This window comes from Annulohypoxylon maeteangense (genome assembly GCF_022496945.1).
Source record: "Annulohypoxylon maeteangense strain CBS 123835 unplaced genomic scaffold GGS22scaffold_5, whole genome shotgun sequence".
NCBI classification, from domain to species: Eukaryota; Fungi; Ascomycota; class Sordariomycetes; order Xylariales; family Hypoxylaceae; genus Annulohypoxylon; species Annulohypoxylon maeteangense.
The window spans coordinates 689,205-710,909 of NW_025953252.1; the positions used below are offsets into that span (position 1 = coordinate 689,205).

The following is a 21,705-nucleotide window of genomic DNA, read 5'->3' on the forward strand; positions in this document are numbered from 1 at the left end:
GCATATGTAGATATCCATAGAAAATGCCACCAATATGAGGCCCAGTACCGTGACAAGGGCTAGTATTATAGGGTTTGGAATAACTTCAAATCCAACTAACAATTCTCTTAGATCCTACCAGGTAGGAATCTTATCCTTCGGTCTACCGAGGCCATCCTCATATTAGTCCAAATTTAGGTATTCCTGCGTAAGGGGACAAGGTCCCCCAACAGGGCCGCATGCTCTTGTGACGATTTATGCCTATTCATTCATTCATACCCAAACATCCGTATGTGCCGTGGCCCCTCGCCTTCAATTAAAGCACCCATAGCTCCTGGTGAGAACTCGATTAGGATCCGAGCGGCTATCGGAGGGCACAGGTTTGCTGTCTTCGGTCCTAAAAGATAACTTGAAAGCTGAGAACTTCGATTGCAAGAATTTTTCGCGCGTGAAATTCGCAAAGTCGATCGAGCAGGAGATGGCTAGGTAGGTACCTAGAAGAGATGATTTCATGTCGATAAGGCTACGAGGTAGATATATTGGTAAGATCGCGAACTTGGGAGATCAGGTTCCTGACCTGACCTAGAAAAGGAGCCTTGGATGACTACCTAATCATTGTACTATTAACCTATTAGTGGATATAAATATTCACCGTAATTGCTTACTTACCTCTACTTCTGAGCTGTTAGTTGAATATAGTCAGTTAAATTCAATATGGTCAGTTCCTTGACCTGAAGCAAGAGGCTGCGCTTATATAATCAACTCGTTTGCGAGCTGCCACGCGCCCTTATTGGCTGATCGGGCTCGGATTATTGTGCCGCCCAACGGATATGTCATATAATACGTATCACAAACATCGTACTTTATATTTTCAACCCAAGTTTACCTTTTATGAATTGGTTATCAATATTTTCATTTCATCATTTACCTAATATTCACTATGTCATACGACAAATATTCATCGGCGAACCCGGAAGTTTGGGAAGGTATAGTTCGTTGGGCAAAAGAAGAAATGAAGAAGATTCCTCAAGAAAGAAGAATCCAAGAAAACGACGGCGACAACAACGACGAAAGCCCGCAAAACCATAATGTCAATCATCAACCATCTTCCCCGCTGCCATCAACATTCGCTACCCCTCATGAAGCCTTTGAGGAAATGCCAAAATCCCAGGAATCGGATTTGTTTCTCGACTTTTGCTCCCCCAAGACTTCGTCTAATACCGGCATCCAGTCTCTTGACCCTCCAGCTGGCATAAGATTGCCTCCTGAATTAACAGCAGAACTATACGAACATATACGAACCCGTAATCTTCCAAAATCCCAAGAATCGCATGTTCCTTTCGACCATCGCTTCCCCAAGACTTCGTCTAATACCGGCATCCAGTCTCTTGACCCTCCAGCTGGCATAAGATTGCCTCCTGAATTAATGGCACAACTACACGAACCTATACGAGCCCGCAATCTTCCAAAGTCCCAGGAATCGGATTTGTTTCTCGACTTTTGCTCCCCCGATACTTCGTCTAATACCGGCATCCAGTTTCTTGACCCCCCTTTTGATTTAACAACACAACTCGAATATTTACGAACCTGTAATGCTCTAAGGTCGTCATCGTTGCTGTCATCACAAAAGATACAGTCATCGCCAAAGAGTTCGGCTGAAGCGGCACACAAAGGTAATACCCCACTTCACCGGCGGTACCAAATTTCTATCTAACAAGATTAGTGTTAGCGCCATCTAATGATGATCATCGATCGAGCCCACTAAGTATACGCACCCGCAAGCAATCCTTACCCCTTCCCCAGAACCATGGTATTCGAAAACCATCTTCTTTACCCCCGCCGGTTACCCATGCCATGAAGGACCAGTTCATGAAAGACCGGCTCACGAAGGAGGGACGTCAACCGACGGGAGAAGAGGAAAAGAACTCAGATCTCTCGGAGCTTGATGGGGATGGTTCTCCCTGTCGCCTGGAACTTGGCGCTCAAGATAATTGTCAGATTCACATTTCCTTTTAATATCTTTTTCTTTCGAATGCCTGGTGTCACGTGGATAGATCAGATTAGGTTCGTGTCAGGTGGTCTGTGCTAAATAGGTAGCTATCCAGTCTGTGCTTTGGAGATATTGTCAAAGTCTGGTTACTCACGTGATCTCCCTGAGACAAGAATAACTTTTCCTAAGAGTTTCTGTTTGAAATAATAGAGTTAGGTCATCAATTGAATGGTTCATTCCCGACTGACAATAATCAATCCGAAGGACATTATGTATTATGGGAAATCGTTAAGGATGTATTACTAAGAAATCGATATGCTTTTTGTCGCAATTAATTGGCTTAATTCCTCCTTAGCGCAACGCCAAAGTCTTGGCAAACCCTTAAATTCATCCGCGCACTTGATTGGGTGTATCTTTTTCAAATGATTATTTAGCTACAGTACTAGGTACGTATCTCAGGGGGGGGGGAGCTGTGGCCTCCCCCACGACAATCCAGTTGGTTAGGTACCTACCTACCCATATAAGCGGCACCCTCCTGCTCCAGGGTCAATAATACAAATGTTAGGCATGCAAGTCTCCTCTCCCAGGTGCACCTTTCAAAGGGTCTTTTGAGGAGGTCGATATCGGGAACGCTGGAGGTAGCGGATTCGACAGAGATTTAGCGCTGGAGATGTCGAAGTTACCTTGTTAAACCCGAGCATTAGGTACCCGCCATAGGGCCATTTGAGACCATGTTCCGCCTCTTGATCCCCGGCTGAGGACTTCTGTTCGTTGACGGGATACTACCTAGTACCCGATAGGCGTCTTTCTTTCCATTTCAGGTATTAGATCATCCCATCTACGGACGGGAAGCAGAGGAAGAATAAAAGCAATTCCTATAGAACTACGAACATGCAATAAGATGGCCCCTGCTGACTCATATTGGCTGTAGCTCACGTTCTGCCAGCTCTAACCGTCTCCGCGCCGCGCCGAAGCTACTAGGTAGGTAGCAAACCCTCCGTTTTGGTGGGACCCGGCTCACCGATTGCTCGGGACTTACTAGTATTAGAGAACATAGCGGATAAAGACCTCCTTTAGAGGTTTGAGGCTGACTATCACGAAATCTACCTACCTACTAGGACATCAAAGTATTGCAAAATCAGAGAAGGGGTAGAATATTCAAATATCGCGTTAGACGGGGCTACCTAAGTAGGCAACTACGGCGAGGGAAGAAATTGGCGAATATTTGGTGGCTTGAGACATACTCATATTTGTTGAGAGCATGGCGACGTCTACCAAGGATATAACGATTTGGTAAGCTCCGACGCGCATTTCTGGATAAGGTACAGGTAGCTACCTAGTCCCAGCAACCGACATCTACGGAAGACCTGAACTTGAAAATACATTCAGACGTAGCGCTCGGCCACGATACCAGTCCTATTCAAATACATATTGCTATGTAAGACACTTCAATCCCGTCACAGACACTGTCAAACCAAGTAGAAGCATCGATTTCAAAAGAGGACTCCGAGGGCGTGACGTCAATGGCCATGCGTACGTTGAACCTATGATCAAACCTGAACTTGGACACGCCGGCATACAACCTGGTCAGCTGCCACTGGCCGAGTTTCTTCTCCTTTATGCAGTGTTTCTTAGGCCACTTCGAGTTGTCGTCCTGGGACTTCTTGAAGCTCTCAAAGTTGAGCCGATCTGACTTGATATCGGGCGGGTCCTTGTCATAAGCGATCCACGATACCTCAGCGCTATTGAGCCACGCGTTGTGGACCGCCTCGACGCACATGTAAAAGCCATCTTGGTCCACATCTTCAGTGTAGACGTTGATGGAGTAGGGGTGGCCGGTTTCAAAGTCAAAGCCCCGCAGCCAGACCACCACGCCGGGCTTCTGCTTGAAGGGCCAATTGAATCTGATGTGGCTCCTGTATTCTTTATTCTTGTTCTCAGCCGCGTCGCTTATTAGGTCCGCTTTTTGGGTGACGTAGGAGCCCATCTGCAGCCTGTATGTGTACTTATCGATGAGCATGCAGGTGGCGCCGGCCGAGTACATGGTGGTGCCCTCTCTAGAGTCGAGATGCAAGTTGAAGGTGCTTTTGGTGCTCTGGTCCCACGACTCGGCGTAGGCGGAGAGGTGCAGGTTCTTCTTACCCTGCAGGTCAAAGTGCGTGATGCCAATGGCGAGTTCCAGCTCCTTCTTGAGAGGGTTTATGATCCTAACCTTCTTGACATTATCAGGCTCCGGCTTGAACCAATCCCTAGTTTCATTGGTATGGTAGGTCACCAGTTCAGTGGACATGATCGGCGGGTACGCCCTGCCAACCAGCATCTTGTCGAAGGGCGATAGCTCACGCGGCCAGTCTACTATCATCTCGGCTCCGGCGACCCATCCAGGAAGGATGGGATAGACCATGATGGATCTTTCATCGAACAGAGTCACTTCGAAAGCCTCCTTCTCAAACTTCTTGAAAATGTTGTTCTCTACCCACCCCTTGTCATACCCCGGGTCCAATTGCGCGTACCACTTAATGACAACCTCTTTGTTCCACTGAATATCCGCAACGGGATTGCAATGCTCATGAATGCACCCAAGCACATGACCTAGCTCATGTAGGGCTGTCCTCCTAAAGGTATTATTCGACAGATTGCCGCCCAATGTCATGGTTGGCTTATCCTTCGGCGCATTCTCGTGGTCGGGCTTGCCGACCCTTGACCACCCTCCATGTAGCCTATCATCGAAACAGACTCTAACCTGTGCGTCGAGTGAATCGTCAAAGACAAAGCATATGTTGGCATATTTTGCCCAGACTTTAGCGGCGTCCTCGAGAACGCGTTCGAGGGCGTCGTTCTTGTTAACAAAGCGAATGTGTATCGACTCTCCAGTCTCCCAGTACCACTTCTTTCCAATGGCCATGGACTGCCCTGAGTCGTCTCCTACTGGCCTGAGGTTGCTTGAAGGCAGGTCGGGGATGTGTGCCGAGGGCACCGGAAAACAGCAAACAGCCTGCAACTCCTCATTCTCGATTTCTGAAGTCATCTGAGGCTAAATCTTGCGGCAATGGGTTCAAATAGAAATACGTAGGGTAATTAATGGGTTTTAATTTACTGGAATTATGGGGTTTTCACTCTCTTTCATGGCTCTCTCTCTCTCTGTGTGTGTATCGAGTGTGCCCTAGTACCCAGAGAGTCTCAGAAGACAGCCCTAGGGGCAGCCACAGACAACCGATCAAATAAACGTCTTCATGCAAGCCGCCATCTTGCGCACACATTGCTTCTTCTAACCCCTCACTTAGAGTTACTATGTCTACGAAACTTGGTATTCGTAAACCCCATGTTTTCATCATTCACCAGATCTACGCTACATCAACTCTCTATACCTACCTACCTACGAAGCATCCCGCTTTCTATCTATTCATCAGGAATCCATATTCACCATGTCTTCCATGCCCCTAGTCTTTACCTCTGATGAGAAAGTCATAAGCACGACGGATTGGTATTCGAGTTTGACGGACGACATCTCCAAGTACGAGAACTGCTTTGTCAGACGCATCACCCACGTCAAGAATCTACGGTCTAGTGTGCTTCATGAGTATCTCCAGATCATCTTTGAGGACACCACCGGCAAGCAGAACCGTACTCGCGTCTTGGCCGAGCGTCAGACGGCGCAAGACCAGGTCATTATTGGGCGCTGGTCCTATGGTCTGAACCCATCGGCTAACAGATCGTCAAGCTCTGGTAGCTCCGGTTCTTGGGGTCGCGGCCTTGAGTTTTTCCAAGGTTCCTCTTCATCGTCCTCGTCTTCACCTGGAGGTAATCTTCCCCTCCCACTACTGTCGTTAACCTTCAAAGAAGACAAACTTGGGGTGATGCAGCTGGCCGCTATCCTCCAGAAGATCACAGTCAAGCTCGGAAAGTACAACTTTCTTCTGAGGAACTGTTACGTCTTCGCCTCCATGGTATACGATCTCGCGATGGTTAAGCACACTGGCAGCTCGCAAAGCTGGCCATACGCCTTCACAAAGGGTAGGTTGGCCCTCTGGGCCAAGATACACACCGGTTCAGGCGTAAGTTCCTACATTTCCGATACATACCCAATTTCTTCTACTTGTTTCATATGAAGAAAGTCTTCTGATATAGCTCGTATCTTTTTGATAGAAATCGGCGGGTGACTTCGAATCACTAAATAAATCCGAATGGCAATACGCCCCGGCCAACAAGTTTGAGGAGTCGCTCGGAAACTTCTGGAGCTCGGCGGTTGATCTTCTCCGTCAGGAGGGAATCGACTTAACCAACGAGGAGGCCCAGAAACTTAGTACTTCGTGCAAGATGTACGACCTTTCCGACGATGCCACCGCAGCAGCCCTGAAGGATGTAGATAAGAAGGAGGTTCGTTTTTCTTTGGTCACACACATTAGCAGTCTGTAATGATCATTACTCACACCCTTGCCAGCTAGATGAGCTGTATCGAGACACAGTCGACAAAGTCCTCGCGCAACCTGGCGTAGACGATTATCTCGCGACTTATCAGCGTTATGCAGACAGAATCCCGGTAAGCCGAATGAGCTTTGTGGAGTTGTGTGATAATGACCATACCACTAAATGCGTAACTATTTCAGGAGCCCACAGCGAATCAAAACCGCCCCGAGAACCTTCCTGGCATTGAAATCTACAAAGTTTCGGACGATCTCGAGCAGAAGAATGAAATGGTAATTAAAATTCTCGTGGGTGAAGTCCTCCAAGACCTTGAGAAGAATTGAGATGGACGATACACCTGAGTTATGGACCAACTATTGCAGGAAGGAGCCCCACATATGGGAAGGATAGTGGAGGCCCATGCGTTATACTGGAACTAGGGGCCCCAGGGTACAAAGGTACATCCTGAAGGCTGGATAGCCTCACTATCATTATTATATAAAGGGGCCAAGTCCCTGGATTTCAGTATGTTATTGTACTACGCAGTAGTCAACTTAGGCTTATAGTCACTCTTTGAAATCTTTAAGGTAGTCTCTCCTTAGAGCCTTCTAACGATAACCCTAACCTCCTTGTTATTACCTGCAAATCAAGACCCCGAAGGGATTGATCGTTACATATAACAAGGAAATATATAGAATAATACTAGCTATATTATTCTAGTGTTGCAATGTTGATACGTGATTCCCTTGGACAGCGAGAAGATAGTAAGAACGATAGTAAGGTTCACAATAATACAGAAGTTTTGATGGCAAAAGGTCTAAAAACTACATAGGTACCTAGATTTAGGTATATGAGAAGTTATGCTCTGATATATGTAGGTGCCTACCTACTAGGTATGTAGAGGTCCGTCTGATCTTATGCCTAGGATATCTTGATGTCTAACACTACACCAAATATCCTCTTAACTCCCGAGGTCGGTTCTAATTCATCCAAGCATTTTGAGCTTGAAATTTATGAGTCCATGACTAACAGAAGCCAGGGCGATAAATCTTGATCCAGGTAGAACATTGACATTTTGCCTGCTTCGCCCTTTTTCCAAAACACCAACAGTTGCTCCTTATTCACAACGAGACGTGCTCCTTTCGTGTCCCCTGTACGAAGGCAATTCGTAACCATCAGAGCCGGTATTAGTGAACATGCAATGTAAAGCTCCCCGCCAAGTTTTTCTTTGTCTTCCACTTCATCAACGTTAAATTTGCGGAATTCGTCAAGGCCATTCACGCAGTCAAAATCGTCCAACCGCTGAATGTCACCTTTAAAATAACGTCCTGGGCGAAGTGTATTTACTTCCAAGGAGTAGTTATGAATCGAAGTAAAAAATCCGTGTTGAAGTTTCAAAGCTGGATCGATTATCCTGGTCGAGATCTGATTCAAAAAGACATTCTGATCGCGATCTTGGATAATGAACCTCAGCATACGTGACAAGCGCTCTAAAAGCCAATTCCTATGCTTAAGCTGTGCCTCTTTAACATCGGGTTGCTCTAGCAAAGCATGCATGGTTTGTCGCTTCCAGCTATTTGCGGCAAATTCATCTAGAAACCCTCGTTAGTATCTCGTCTTGCAAGGGAAGGAAATATTTTCTTACCAGCGCTTTGCCCTGTAGGATGATTCTTCAAAGTATTGCCCACAGTTTCTACCATTTTGGCGTATTTAGGATGAATGATAGAGAATCCACCTGCAAATGCATCACTGATGAATCTGAGAATACATGAAATAATGATTTCTGAACTGATCTCAGTGTTGGACAAACTATATGCTGTGTCGTAGAGATCTTTGCATTCCATTAAGTAATCTTTAAATGCCCTCATGTGCTGCTTATTCATGGAGGCCCAAAAAATAGACTCGTCTCGGAGGTCTAGGGACTCGTTCAACTGAGCGATCCGGCTCTCGATAATATCTTTAACATTAGCAACCAGACCCGAATATTGCTAAATGTTGGTTAGCTTCAACTTATAATGGGTACCTAGGTAGGTAGGTATTTTAGTAATACGTACGTCACTTAATTCCTTGGGTGTAGTTTCTATGTCATAAGACGTGAAACTGGAAAGGCGATCCTTTACCTCGTCAAGGTCAACGTTAAGTTTCGCGATCGCTTCGTCTTTTTCCTTGGCGTCGGATAGGAGTTTCTCATTCTCTCTATCTCTATCAGCAGCTTTGGCAAGAAGCGCTTTGTTACGATCTTTTTTACCCTTAATGTCAAGAAGAAGCTTCGTCTTCTCTTTGACGAGATTTTTCAACTTTTCTTCAATTGTCTTTTTGTCTTCCCTCAACTCGTCAATGATTTCCATTAATGCAGCACCTCGGGGGATTACTTCTCCCAACTTTTCGTCCAACCTCTTGTTCTCCTGCTCAAGTTGTCGGATATTTTGTTCCAATTGATTAGCGATATCAAAGCTGCTCCCAAGCAATTCATCCCTCTCATTTAAGACATCCGGGAGTTTAGAATTTTGGCCATCCATCTTCCTAGATCAGGTATCAGATAGGTACTAGGTAGCTATATATCTTTTTTCGTATTCCGAACAGGCGTCGATATTCAGACACTACAAAGTACCGCTACCGTAGAGAAGTCGATTACAAGAAATTTATTGACTTCAAGATCTGAATGGCTTAGGGTGCCTCAAATCGTAGTACTTCCACACCGTTATATGTACTCCGTAGCAACGAATTTGCGGACGTGCCTACCTATTCTCCTGGAGTTTCATCATTACCAGGCACATAGGCACCTTTCAACTCGTGGATAGGCACATAGTTGTTTCTATACTCCCTTGTCCCCCCAAATCATATATTTCCCTAGAAAGGAATGGATATTTCTAAACCAAGAAAAGGAGACCTACCTAAGCAAATACCTGAGAGACTGAATTGCCTCAATTCATTTCTCTTTGTCGTAAATTAAATTCTATACCTATCTATAATCTAAGAGAAAACTGCCTATCAGGCAGCGCGAGTCAGGCCACAACTATCCTCTGGCGTCTTTTGTTCGACGTTAAGGCTCAATAGATAGATATTCTAGAACGACGTTATTGAAACTAGAAGCGAGCCTAGAGAAAATCATTCTAGAACAATCACCATCGTATACTTATGTACGTATGTAAATACTAAAATACAAGTCTTCTAGATTCCGCAGCGCCATCTGATTGGTTCCCGAAAGTTCGCCATCTACAGCGACCGTCGTCTTGGCAGGAGATAGGAATCCAAACGGACATGGATGGCATATGAAGATCATCCCCGGACTCCGGTGAGACTGCGGAGTCCCCTGCAAGTAGCATCGGTGCGACTGGTAGCTGAGCACTCTAGCGGTGCCGTTATCTGCATATCGGGAGCGGCCGACTTCGAAAGCAGTAAAGCGCGGGATGCGGTGACATTAGCATCTTAGCAATCCCAAGCAAATCTCGAGATAAGAAATCCAGCCAATGCTCGACTACTATCTTAACTCGATCCGGTTGCGCCGATATGATATGATATGGCTTATGATATGACTCCTTCCAAACTTTTCTTGGAAGTCATTCCCGACCTGGAGAGCTAAGCCCAATGGCCATGTGCGCGCCCTGCAGGAAACACGCCTTGGGTCGCGAAAAATGACAATCCCATATTACGCAGTCATGCATACACATAGATAAGGTGCTCTTCCCCAATATGCGGCTCTATATATAAGGCGAGGTGCATATCCCAATCCGGTTTTTACCTTGTTCACCAGGCGCGGCTCATTACACTTCCAGCGGTATTGCTCAATTCACGATGGTGTCATTCAAGTTCCTATCTCTCGTCTGCACGGCATCCTATGCCTTAGGATCGCCTCTGCCTCCCCTCGCGGAACCCATTCTAGCCGTCCGAGCCAACACCGTTACCTACAACGCCAGTCTACCTAATGTGACGATCTTCGCAACCGGAGGAACAATTGCCGGAGCGGCAAGCTCCAGCGGCCAAACCACGGGATACCAGGCCGGCGCGGTCGGCATCGCAGCACTGCTCGAAGCCGTCCCGGAGATTGTGAACATCTCCAACGTGCAGGGCGTGCAAGTAGCCTCAGTCGGATCCGAAAGCATTACGCCATCGATCCTTCTGAACCTGACGCAGCTTATCCAGAAGGAGCTCGACAGCCCCTACTGCCAGGGCGTCGTCATCACACACGGCACCGACACGCTCGAGGAATCCGCATTCTTCCTCGACCTAACCATCCGATCCGAGAAGCCCGTCGTTTTCGTCGGTGCCATGCGTCCCTCCACCGCCATCAGCGCCGACGGTCCCATCAACCTCCTCGAAGCAGTGACTTTAGCCGCGGACCCAGCAGCGAAGGGCCGAGGCGCCATGATCGTGCTGAACGACCGCATCGCCAACGCGTACTTCACGACCAAGACCAACGCGAATGCGCTCGACACCTTCAAGGCGACTGAACAGGGTTTCCTGGGCTTCTTCATCAACATCAAGCCCAAGTTCTACTACCACCCGGCGCTGCCCTTGGACAAGCCGTATTTCGACCTCTCGGGCGTCAAGAGCGGCGCCGAGTTGCCCCAAGTCGACATCATCTACGGGTACCAGGCGCTGAACCCCGCTATCGCAACAGCTGCTGTCGCGAGTGGCGCCAAGGGCCTTGTGCTTGCGGGTATGGGCGCGGGAGGCTGGACTGATGGTGGAAACGATGCCATCGAGGCGCTCATCAAGACGAATAAGACGCCTGTGATCTACTCGCGACGTACGATGGACGGATACGTCGAGCCGACCGGGTCGTTTGGAATCGGTGGTGGTTTCTTGAACCCCCAGAAGGCGCGTATTATGCTGCAGTTAGCTCTGCATGCTGGATACGGCGAGGCCCAGTTGAAGACGATATTCGAGTATTATGGATAGATTATGGACGATAAACGATAGACGGAACCTGTCTTCCAATGATAATGAATAATAAATAATTGATTGTCACGAACCCGATTGTTGCGCCGTGGATGCATCTTAGTATGTTATGTTGCCCGTAACGCCGTACTTATTATGATCTAAATCGCCGAAAACCCAGTGCAGTATCTATCCAGTTAAGTATCGTAACATTCTAGTAAAACATAATTACCAAGCCAATTACCAATATGAGCTGTTGTGCTATGTTAAACAATCCTGGTGTGAGGACAGACCTCAGTTTCGTTCCCGCGGACTTTTTATCCGACGTGCCGGCGGCCGAAATCGAGTCAGGGTTGATGCTCACGGTGCTCTTCACCGCAGTAGTCAGGGAGCCATTGGCAAAGTCCGATGCCCTCCAATCCGACCAGTCGTGGGTCAATAAACCCCAGCTCTCATCGCGATCCTTAGTACCCTCGCGAATATAGTAGCTTCCGCCAATCTGCCAGATCATCCAACCAGCGTTCTTGGTAGAGATGTAATTTAACAAGCATTTGACGTAAGGGTCTTGCGCCGCCGTTCCGTTCTGTTCGAGACCAAATTCCGTTAAGACGACTGGAAACTTGTTCTTGGCGTCGCTCGTCAAGGCCACGAATCCATCGTTAGACAACTCGCTTCCCACGGTATTGCAATCGCTCGGGCCGGGTCCAAAGATGTTATCGTACGCATGTAACTCGAGAACCAGCTTGTTTGCATAGCCTGAAAAGTCATCCTTGTTAAAAGTAGCGGATCCTGGGGTAAGCGCGGAGCCATTGACCACAACACTCAAATCCTGATCCGAGGCGAGGCCCGAGAGGAATACCAGAACATCTCCGTTAGCGCTGTGGATGGCGTCTGCGCCCTCCTTGACGTATTTGTACCAATTCTCCCAGTTGTAATTTGCAGCCGCGAATGTGAAATTGCTTAGCGGTGAGCGCAGCTCGTTTCGCAATGACATAGACATGAGATTTGACCATGATTTTCCCTAATTAACGTTAATACCAGTGTCCTGGTTGCAGTGGGGGTATACAGACATGTGTCGCCATAAAAGACAAGCTCCTAGTCCAGTTCGCAACATCGAAGTACTGATCTCCCCACCAAGCATTGCCATCAAGCGGGCTACAACACCACCCCGCTTTCGAGATATGGTTGTCCAAGTGAACGTAAATCTCATGTTTCGCGCACGCCGCCGCAATGGCATCATAAACTTGTAACCTCGTAGTCGACTCATTGAAAGTCGGATTATTAGTAAGAATCTTATTAAACACCGAAGTGCCATCCTCCTGACCCAAAACATCCGTAAGCGCTTTCCGAATCGTGATATCCGTCTGTCCGTTTTCGTAGTATTCATCTATCATCTCGGTCGCATATGTGAGTCGCAAAGCGTTCATCCCTAAGCTTGCGATCCGAAGCACTATCGATTCGACGGATTGGTACTGCAGACCCTCGGGAATCATAGTGTCGAGCGATCCGGGCCAATTCGCCCCCACGTAGGTGACGGTTGTGCCGGAGGCATCCTGAATCCATCGGCCCGAGGTGACGAACGGACCGTTCGGCCACGCGAGTGTCCCGGCGATCGTGAGAAGGAACGGCAGCCAGTACCGTTGCCCAAACCTTGCCATACTAAACGAGTGACGGGTGTTGGATATTATGAAGTTGTTAAGTTCAAGTTCAGGTGTAAAACAAGTTCCGAGTCGGACATTGATTTACGTATTCGTCTGGTGGCCACCAACGCATAAAAGTTTCGGCGGCGGGCGTGTTTCGTATTAAGAGAGCCAAGGATAGTGGCATGCCTTCTGTAGCTTGTTTTATTGGATGCCAGTTCACGATTTTCAGTGGGGTTGGTCGTAGCGAGCGCTACCGTTCCGTAGATCGACTGATCTAAGGAGTTTAGGTGACGTGCAGCTCGTATTTCCTTCGCTTTTCCATCTGCCATCTCGTAGATTTCGTAACATGCTGTCTTTGGAGTATCGATTATAGTGTAGCAGTGAAAACTGTTGATGTACTAATTAAGAAGGTATGAGAAGGTATGAGACAATTATTTGAAAGTATAATTGTTTGACATTTTGATTGGTTTATTAGTGGAGTGCTTTGTCATCTGATAGGTACCTCTAGTTCAGGTATCACAGGGGTTAACCTGCTGGAAGGTCCAGTGCTACAGCCTTTTAAATCTTTCGATTTCCGAGTAGCGCATTTTCTTGTCTTTCCAAGTTTACATCCATATTTTTGAACATCGTACAATAATAGTACTCATAGTTGGCATCGCAAATGAGCCATACTCAATCATCTATCTCATATAACCGACAAATCAGCTACTAGCTAATTACTAGGGTATTATCCTTTCATCATATAATCAACCACCTGCATTGCCGTTCTGCAATCAGGCCGAGATCGAGAGGTTCCGAATGAGCGATGTTCAGCCAGGACGTAACCTGTGACGACAACAGCATGTACGGAATATCTTTGTAACGATTGATACGAATTAGCAGGAGCATGGGTTTAATGGGAGAGGAATACTCACTCTGCTAGCCTTCCCTCCCCAACTGCATTGTATTGCATGGTGGATGGGTTTCGGGAGAATAGGTTAAACAGCAGAAACGGTATCGACATCTTCCCAGAGATATGAGTCCGCAAAAATCCAAGGGCCATTTACAAATACTTGCGCGAGTTATTTCAACGTATGAGATGGTATCCCAAGGGGTTCCAAGTTATGAATTGTGAGCAAGGCGAATCTCGTCACGGTGGCCATCCAATATCGAAATTTAGCAGATCCGCAGCTCCGGTTGCCGCAGGAAATATATTTGCCTCGGTATAATCCGGAATCACTCCGAATTGCGACATATCTAAAGAGTTGAGTATTTCCGTATGCTTTTGAGAGGGATCCATCGAGAGATCCTCTGATAGGTTTGTAGACCAGTCCATCATGGATTGGGTGTGGTGTTCGGGTTCACCATGGGCCTGAAATGCGGTCGCCCCCCTCCCTGTATTCTCTTCTATACTGAAAACATTATCTATGCGCTGGGTATTATCTTTGACATGTTTCTTTTCGTCGGGACTAGAATTTGTAGGGTCGCTTCCAGGTGGATTTTCCGTCTTATATCTCTCCGTCGTTTTAGAGTAGTCAATATGCAGCGCAATGCCTGAGTCAACGGTCGGTGACGAGCGAAGGCTTTGGGTGGCGCTCCTTTGTTCGGTCGCAGCGCTGTCAGCCGTCCACTGGTCAATAATAAGTTGCAACCCCTCCCCAAGTATTTCCTTGTTGAAAGTTGCTAAATCTCTCTCTTCGTTAGGGAGATTTGAAATCGTCATCCCTCTAGTTTCTAAAAACTCAGCTAGAAGAGCTGGTCCCCGGGCTGTCATGAAGTCCTGGAAAACGCATAAATCCTCTGACAGCTCTCTATCGCGGTAGGGCGTCTTGGGGCGTGGATGTGGAGAAAAAAGGGCATCCCAGACGGCAAACCACTGTTGGTCCTCCGAAAGCTTAGAAGATACCCTATGTTTAAGTTCTTTCCTCTGCTTCTCTGAGACGCCTTCTATTTTAATAGAAGGGCGGCGAGTGCAACTCTGAGATCGGATGTGAGCATCCTTCTCATCTTCGTCGTCGAATATTTCGTTACATATTGGGCAACATATCGGTTTACGGTGGCAACGATCCAGATGTTGCTTGACATCGCGGACCCTACCAAGAAAATACCCGTAGCAGCGCCGATATCGTACCGGATCCTTTTTCGCATATGGACAAGCAAGCCAGAGCCGTCGATCCTGCGTTCGCCGTTTAGTGCCTGCTCTCTGGCTTTTCTTTTCCCCGGCAGCTGTGGAGGCGCAATCCGACAAACGGCCGCGTTTTCGTGGACGGTCATTCGCATCATTCTCGTGGTCAACTGGTTCAATTGATGCTTCAATGTTGTCAATTGCTTCGACATTCTCGTCTTGTTGATACCCCCGCTCATTGGCCTGCATATAAGCTGCCATTGCCACCTGCAGGAATGAATCCTTCAACTTAAATAACGGGTGCTCTTCTTCAATGTTTGGTGTATCGGCGGAACAAATTGAGTATGGGGTTTCGGTATCTTCGGCTGACCATAAGTTTGTAGTCTCATATCCAGACCGACCCATCGTTTTGTGACAACGAACGCCTTACGAATAGAGTCACACAGACTAGGCCATGTTTTGAACATCATCAAAACATCCCACGTGACGATATTATATTCATACGGAACCAGATATTACACCATCCTAAGAACCATGGCTTACGATGGTAATGATCCTGCCAGAAAATAAGTGCAGGAAATCGACAACTCCTCATTCTACCTTTAATGATGCGGCTCGTGTCGATATCATGCAGAGCAATGCAGAGCACTACAGTGCTCTTCATGCATGCATGTTCTTGTGACCCGAACATTGGCTCCGATCATTGGACGGCCGCTCGTTCGCACTACATGAGTAGGTTGCCTTCAATCAGAACCGGGAGCGGGACCGTCCGAGGAGAGCCGCGCCCCAGCGTATGTTGTGCCATTGTCGCCAGAAAGCCAGTCATCTCGATTAACACATGCCGTTCCTGAAGCCGGCGTCGTCTACTTTGCATTGGATTGACTAGTTGCCCCAGTTCGAGGCTATGTTCTACCTTTCCGGGTAGCTACATGCGCGTAAGAATTGAGTACCATCGAACCAATCATCAGCGCATAGGGCGTTATGTCTAGCCCTATAGCTACCTGTCATATTAGATGGAAAAGCGACTGAGCTGCTTACCTTCAACTGATTGATTGACATATGGATGCCTTTGTGTTTCCTTGATAGTTAATGCAAGTCGTAGGCTACACTTTTGCCATCAGCTCGAGATGCGGGTCTGGATGCAAAGCAGCATCATTACCGATAGCTGGCTGACCTGCATTGCCGTAATACGGACTCACAAGTGGGACATTGCATTCGCCACATGGGGTAGTATCAATTTTCACTAGTATCGGCCTTATGTGATTTGGATTCCAACAGTTCTTGTTATATTCGAATGTTGTCCAAGGAGGGTATTTTATAGATGCCTACCTAGGACTTGAGAAGCATAAATATCATTTGATTTTGTTTGGGATAATTGGATATTATCTGGATGCCTAATCAGGAATGCCGTCTCCCCCGCACGGATCGATAGGCGAGTAGGAGTTGGTTGCGCGTCGAGGCCTGACGATCACCTGCACAGCCTTGTAGGGAAGAATCTTACAGAAGCAAAAAGTGATTGATCCCACCCTCAATCCAAACCTCCTTTTTTGAGTGGGCGAGGTAGGTAGTGAACAGGTTGAGTCAACGGGCTCTTGGTATTAAACAAGGAATTTCGACCATAATCTGCAGCATCACCATGTCACGTTCTCACCAACGTACAGAGTCCGATCCTGTGACCCCGCACGCGTCGGCGGATTTTGACATCGACAATGTTAAAAGCCTCACCTCGAGCATGATTAGGCCGCAGAATCAGGCATCTCATCCACCTCCGGAACCAAGCGACGATTCTTCTCCCTACCCCGAAGACCAGGAACCGCTCCTCGGCCATCCTGACAGGCACGATTCCACCAACCCAAGAACTCGCACAGTTAAGTATAGTCGGAAGAGAAGCTGTGCTTGTGGCTTGCCGATCATCGTCTTCTGCCGCCTCTTCAATACCATATTCGCGGCGTGCACCATAGACAAGGCGAACAAGGACGTCGGCGATGGGTGGAATATTCGTATGCATAAGCTTCTGTTCGACTTCTGCTGGATCATCCTGGTCTGGAACATTTTCGCGTTCCTGGTGAGTGTCGTCTGTTGCACGCTCCTCCCGGTCATCGAACGCGAAAAGGAGGGATCCGGAACGGAGAGGGATCTCCGGGATAAGATACGTTCGCAGTTCGCTTGCAACGATGCAGTCTTAGGGGTTATCACGCTGGTTCTCCTGGTTATCGCGTGCCATGGCATAGATCCGAGCTGGGAGGGAAAGTTTGTGGGCTTGGCGCCGCCGGTTGTGGCGATGGTGGCTTCTCTTGTGTAAGTTTCCCTCTACATGTTGCCGCCAATGAGCTTAGATAAGCCAACGCGACGAATCTCACACTTGTTCTAGATCCGCCGAGTTACTTGTTGCTATAATTCAGCCATTTCGATTTTCCGACAACATGCTGTTTTCCATGTCTGCGTATTCCGTAATCAGTCAATATCGTACAGTGGTATCCTGAACTAAAATATTTCGACGTGGGTGAGATGGGCGAGGCTTACGAAGTAATAGAGTGAAGCAATTTGAGTTTGCGCATAATTGAGGATGGTCGAAGTATGGAGCAGGCTATTTAGATGTTTACAGCTGACCGAAGCAACAAGACACGAGACTTATCCCTTGATCTAATGAACCATTTTATGGTCATACATGACATAATTCCGAAGATGTAAGACATTATAATCAGAGACTGACCTAGGCAAATATATGTCCATATGGTAAATAGTCTCAGACAACCAATCATGACTCGTGTATTGCACTTAACTTGGCTTATGATTGGTTTTAGCTCATATCTTGCACTTGAGCACTTGAGCACATATGGACACGTACTGAAAGATTCATGATTCCTTTACGAAATACAGGACCATAAATAAAGTGGAAAGTAGGTAAGTAATTGACATACCCCTTTCCCCCGGCGAAACCGGCAGAAGAAATCATTTTAGAGCAATTACTATAAATATTAAAGTTTAATCTAACAATTAGGTACATAGGTACCCCTATTGCACAGGCCAAAATAAAGTATGTGCCTAAAGCTATTTTCAGCTCAATCCATGGACGCGACGATTTCGATGACATCATCTTAATGAGACGTCCCAAGATGGATGAATAATTGTAATACCATACACTCCAGGGCTCCTACACACCCCAAACATCACAGCTTCAGCAATCACCGACTCGGCTGCTCGGTCTGCTACTCGGAGTCAGGTGCCGAACTGTACTTAACGAGGTACCTACTTTGTTTAGGTACAGTACTTGGCAAGACGCAGGTCGTATAACATGGATACTTGAAGCAATTGAGTTGTAGTATTCCGGACTCGTGGTTAGATGATTGGCCCATGCAAGACAAGCCTTCTCTAGTTATACCATCCATGGATACATTAATCCGCATGAGACATTAGCGCACATCTCTGTCTATAACGTGATGCAAGCGCTTACCGTTAGTGGGAGACGATGTTAGTCTACAGTCCAATGAATGTGGCTCATGCCGTTCCAATATACACACAGCCCAAAGTCTTTAGATCTCGACTATAATATGCCTCAGGGTCTATCGAACTCAAGGAAGATAGTGAATATTCCAGTTCGTAATAGCATTGGTTAAAACAAGTTCGTAACCTTGAAATTCGAGTTTGACTCCGCAATCTCCGAATTGATGGAACACTAAAAGAACGAACTTGTGGAACAGGAACAGTAACGCACGTAAAGTACGCGGTAACATCCATAAACGCTTAACATACCCGGGTTCCAACTTCCAATCTCTATATACATGTACCTTGTATTGATATACCAGACTCGGGAAGATTACAGAGTTCAGGCGTTCAATGTTTCTATCACATAAGGTTCAGTAGGTCAGATGTCTATCCGTGTTATCCAGGTACGTAGCAAGGTACCGGCACTCTAGTACCCCTTATCCGTGTCTGTCCGTCCTTATCGATCGCACTAAAGTCACCCACCCATTCATTAATGCAACCTTGGCCTGCTTAAGGACCTACCAAAACTTACCAAAAGACAACCTACCCACCTTCGAGACCCTCTATTCTTCTATTTAACATAGTAAATTCCGCCTTATTACAACCTACATAGACACTAAGGTACAGGATACACGACACCGGAATCGACAAACAATTATCATCGTCATCTTGTTATCTCATTCAAAATCATTAGACGTAAATCGAGAGCTGGTCATCCCGGCTGGGGTAACTCAGCCGCCTTTGGGGGTTTTTATTGTGTCGCATTTAGTGCTCTGGTTATCATTTGGTATCGTCCGTCTGTTGTCTGTTGTCTGTTCGAGTAGAAACCTTTCGATTCTCGTATCGCCATCCCTTACCGAATCGTCATCATGTCTACGAACCCTCCGCCAAGTGTCCATGTCAACGAAGATATCCCTCAGAATGAAGGATCAAAACTCAAGACCTTCATCTCCATCTTACGGAAGTAAGTCACATACGAAAATCGTAGTCGAAGGCGACGTGTATCTCACCGCCAGCATCCATCTTCGTCCGGAATCGGAGTTACTCCCACAACATAAAGATGCTTCTCCTGACATACACCGATACCTTCTTCTACTCCATCATGATAGCATCGAGTACCGTCACTAATATTTCCTGATCCTTAGATTCATAGGTGTCGCAGATCTTGCGGCCGTGCGTTTCTCTCTCCCATCCCAGCTCCTCGAACCGACTCCCAACCTAGAATATTGGAACTACCTCGACAATCCCAGCGCATTTGCCGCAATAGGCACTTCCGACGAGCCTCTAGATCGTATGCTCGAAGTTTTACGTTTCTGGTTTACCAAGGACCTCAAATATGTTAAGGGGAAGCCGTGCAAACCCTATAACTCCTGCCTAGGAGAATTCTTCCGGTGTAATTGGGAAGCTGAGGATAATGCACCGCGAATCGACACCAAGAGTTTGACAAATTCTAGTAGCGGAAATGCCAGCAGCTCGTCCTCCGTCAAGTCGAGTAAGAATAACGGCGTTGACCCGAAAGCGGCATCTACCGTATCCGTCGTACAGACTGCCACAGCCCCCACCGGTCCTACCGTTAGGATATCATACTTAACCGAACAAACCTCCCATCACCCTCCCGTCAGTGCCTTCTATGTCAGCTGTCCCGAAAAAGGGTTGCACGCGAGGGGGTTCGATCAGATTAGTGCTAAATTCACTGGTACCGCTATTAAAGTGTCCCCGGGAGAGCATAATCTTGGAATTTTCATCACCCTCGAACGAAGGGATAACGAGACATACCAGCTAAAGCACCCTGCCGCACATCTTGGTGGAATCCTGCGTGGTGCTTTGAGCGTCAGCGTTGGCGACAGTGCTTATGTTACCTGCCCTCGAACGAAATTAAAAGCGATCCTACACTATATCGAGGATGGTTGGCTTGGCCGGGCACAAAATAAGGTCGAGGGTGTCATTTTCAAGTATGATCCAGAGAAGGACGACAAGATCCGCATCAAGGATGTGCCCGACTCGGATGTTGTGGCAAGGCTCGGTGGTGCATGGAAAGATAGAGTCGTGTTTACTCTAGGTCCGAAACCATTGGTAAGTCAACTCCATGCCGTATATCTATTTCAGCGTAGTATTAACCATCTGTACTTTAGGACTCTCACCCACCAGACAAGCAAACTACTATAATTGATCTTAACCCTCTTACTGTAGCTCCCAAAGCGATACCACCGAAGGAGAAACAAGCAGAGAACGAGTCCTTGACCCTATGGGATGGTGTAACTCAAGCTATAATGTCGAAACAATTCTCAAAGGCCACTAATGTCAAGATAGAGCTCGAAGAAAAGCAACGACAGAAGGCTAGGGATCGTGAGCAGAAGAATGAAACTTGGAAACCCATCTTCTTCGACCAAGTCACCGACAAACGAGGCACTCCTGACCTTACAGATAAGGGCCGCCAAGTACTCGATAGGGCGCAAAAGGGTGATTGGAATTTAGAGGGTATCATTTAGAACGGGGTCAACAGGTCTATACTCGATTCGTCATCGCCCAGGTATAGAAACACTCGCTGGGCACAATTATCACCATCACCACTACCACCACCACAACCATAACCATCCTACATCAACCACATCACACACAATCATTGGTTTGCGATACATGATGCTTTTTTGAATGGATTCACTCGCATATATACGCACATACATACACCGAGCATGGGGGATTAGGCATAACAGCTTTGGTTTTCAGAAGCCGTACGTGGAGTTCTGCGCATTCATCCGATGCCTGATTGTTTTGCCTCTTGCTTGTTTCACCGGTAGACACAGATTTACAGTTTTCAGAGGGCGTTCTAGGGGCATGTAGAAGATGATAGATAGGTCTTCTCTTAGCAGCTGTCCATCAAGACATTCTTATTATTATTAGGCTTGGCCATTTAGGGGTCTTTCGTTTGATATAATATGGGTTCTGGACCTGCTAATATACTACTACTATGCGTGTCTTTCACGTGTAAAAAATCTTCCCTGTATGCCAACCTTAGGTATACATCTGCACATCTGCGAATGTTCTCGGTGAGATATGGCTAACTAGGTACCCACCCATCATCATGATTCCTTCGAAGTTCGTGGATTGCTGATCAGGAGTTAGTAGATTCATACATACATCCGAAAAGTCATTTACACAGAGCATCACACATAATACCATAATTACTTAATCATTCATTCATTTCATCTCATTGGATC

At 47.0% G+C, this 21,705-nt stretch overlaps 9 protein-coding genes across 9 annotated transcripts; 5 read left to right on the top strand and 4 right to left on the bottom strand.

Moving 5' to 3' along the window:
- The first annotated feature begins 1,066 nt into the window (after window positions 1-1,066).
- Window positions 1,067-2,300, top strand: GGS22DRAFT_158332 (uncharacterized protein). The gene is made up of 3 exons (XM_047960627.1): window positions 1,067-1,150; window positions 1,304-1,652; window positions 1,703-2,300. Exons 1-3 carry the CDS (start codon window positions 1,136-1,138, stop codon window positions 1,993-1,995), a joined length of 657 nt encoding a protein of 218 aa, XP_047820477.1. The 5' UTR covers window positions 1,067-1,135; the 3' UTR covers window positions 1,996-2,300.
- Window positions 2,301-3,290: 990 nt separating this feature from the next.
- Window positions 3,291-5,293, bottom strand: GGS22DRAFT_199048 (uncharacterized protein; the record flags this gene model as incomplete). Its single annotated transcript, XM_047966227.1, has 2 exons — window positions 3,291-4,987; window positions 5,260-5,293. 2 exons carry the CDS (start codon window positions 5,291-5,293, stop codon window positions 3,390-3,392), a joined length of 1,632 nt encoding a protein of 543 aa, XP_047820478.1. The 3' UTR covers window positions 3,291-3,389.
- A 101-nt stretch (window positions 5,294-5,394) lies between these two features.
- On the top strand, window positions 5,395-6,717 carry GGS22DRAFT_186715 (uncharacterized protein; the record flags this gene model as incomplete). The annotated part of the gene is made up of 4 exons (XM_047964489.1): window positions 5,395-6,024; window positions 6,116-6,346; window positions 6,411-6,509; window positions 6,577-6,717. 4 exons carry the CDS (start codon window positions 5,395-5,397, stop codon window positions 6,715-6,717), a joined length of 1,101 nt encoding a protein of 366 aa, XP_047820479.1.
- A 667-nt stretch (window positions 6,718-7,384) lies between these two features.
- On the bottom strand, window positions 7,385-8,892 carry GGS22DRAFT_186716 (uncharacterized protein; the record flags this gene model as incomplete). The annotated part of the gene is made up of 3 exons (XM_047964490.1): window positions 7,385-7,965; window positions 8,019-8,361; window positions 8,428-8,892. The coding sequence occupies 3 exons, from the start codon at window positions 8,890-8,892 to the stop codon at window positions 7,385-7,387; spliced, it is 1,389 nt and encodes a 462-aa protein (XP_047820480.1).
- A 1,041-nt stretch (window positions 8,893-9,933) lies between these two features.
- Window positions 9,934-11,371, top strand: GGS22DRAFT_115997 (L-asparaginase). The gene has a single exon (XM_047958094.1). The coding sequence runs from the start codon at window positions 10,169-10,171 to the stop codon at window positions 11,273-11,275; it is 1,107 nt and encodes a 368-aa protein (XP_047820481.1). The 5' UTR covers window positions 9,934-10,168; the 3' UTR covers window positions 11,276-11,371.
- Window positions 11,372-13,276, bottom strand: GGS22DRAFT_115996 (glycoside hydrolase). The gene is made up of 2 exons (XM_047958093.1): window positions 12,325-13,276; window positions 11,372-12,275 (listed from the first exon to the last, which is right to left on the bottom strand). Exons 1-2 carry the CDS (start codon window positions 12,910-12,912, stop codon window positions 11,469-11,471), a joined length of 1,395 nt encoding a protein of 464 aa, XP_047820482.1. The 5' UTR covers window positions 12,913-13,276; the 3' UTR covers window positions 11,372-11,468.
- A 750-nt stretch (window positions 13,277-14,026) lies between these two features.
- On the bottom strand, window positions 14,027-15,406 carry GGS22DRAFT_178773 (uncharacterized protein; the record flags this gene model as incomplete). The annotated part of the gene is made up of 1 exon (XM_047963602.1): window positions 14,027-15,406. The coding sequence occupies one exon, from the start codon at window positions 15,404-15,406 to the stop codon at window positions 14,027-14,029; it is 1,380 nt and encodes a 459-aa protein (XP_047820483.1).
- Window positions 15,407-16,270: 864 nt separating this feature from the next.
- Window positions 16,271-17,447, top strand: GGS22DRAFT_116023 (uncharacterized protein). Its single transcript, XM_047958095.1, has one exon. It carries the CDS (start codon window positions 16,638-16,640, stop codon window positions 17,301-17,303), a length of 666 nt encoding a protein of 221 aa, XP_047820484.1. The 5' UTR covers window positions 16,271-16,637; the 3' UTR covers window positions 17,304-17,447.
- A 1,482-nt stretch (window positions 17,448-18,929) lies between these two features.
- On the top strand, window positions 18,930-21,480 carry GGS22DRAFT_158350 (uncharacterized protein). The gene is made up of 3 exons (XM_047960628.1): window positions 18,930-19,451; window positions 19,633-20,560; window positions 20,620-21,480. The coding sequence occupies exons 1-3, from the start codon at window positions 19,357-19,359 to the stop codon at window positions 20,974-20,976; spliced, it is 1,380 nt and encodes a 459-aa protein (XP_047820485.1). The 5' UTR covers window positions 18,930-19,356; the 3' UTR covers window positions 20,977-21,480.
- The last annotated feature ends 225 nt before the right edge of the window (window positions 21,481-21,705 follow it).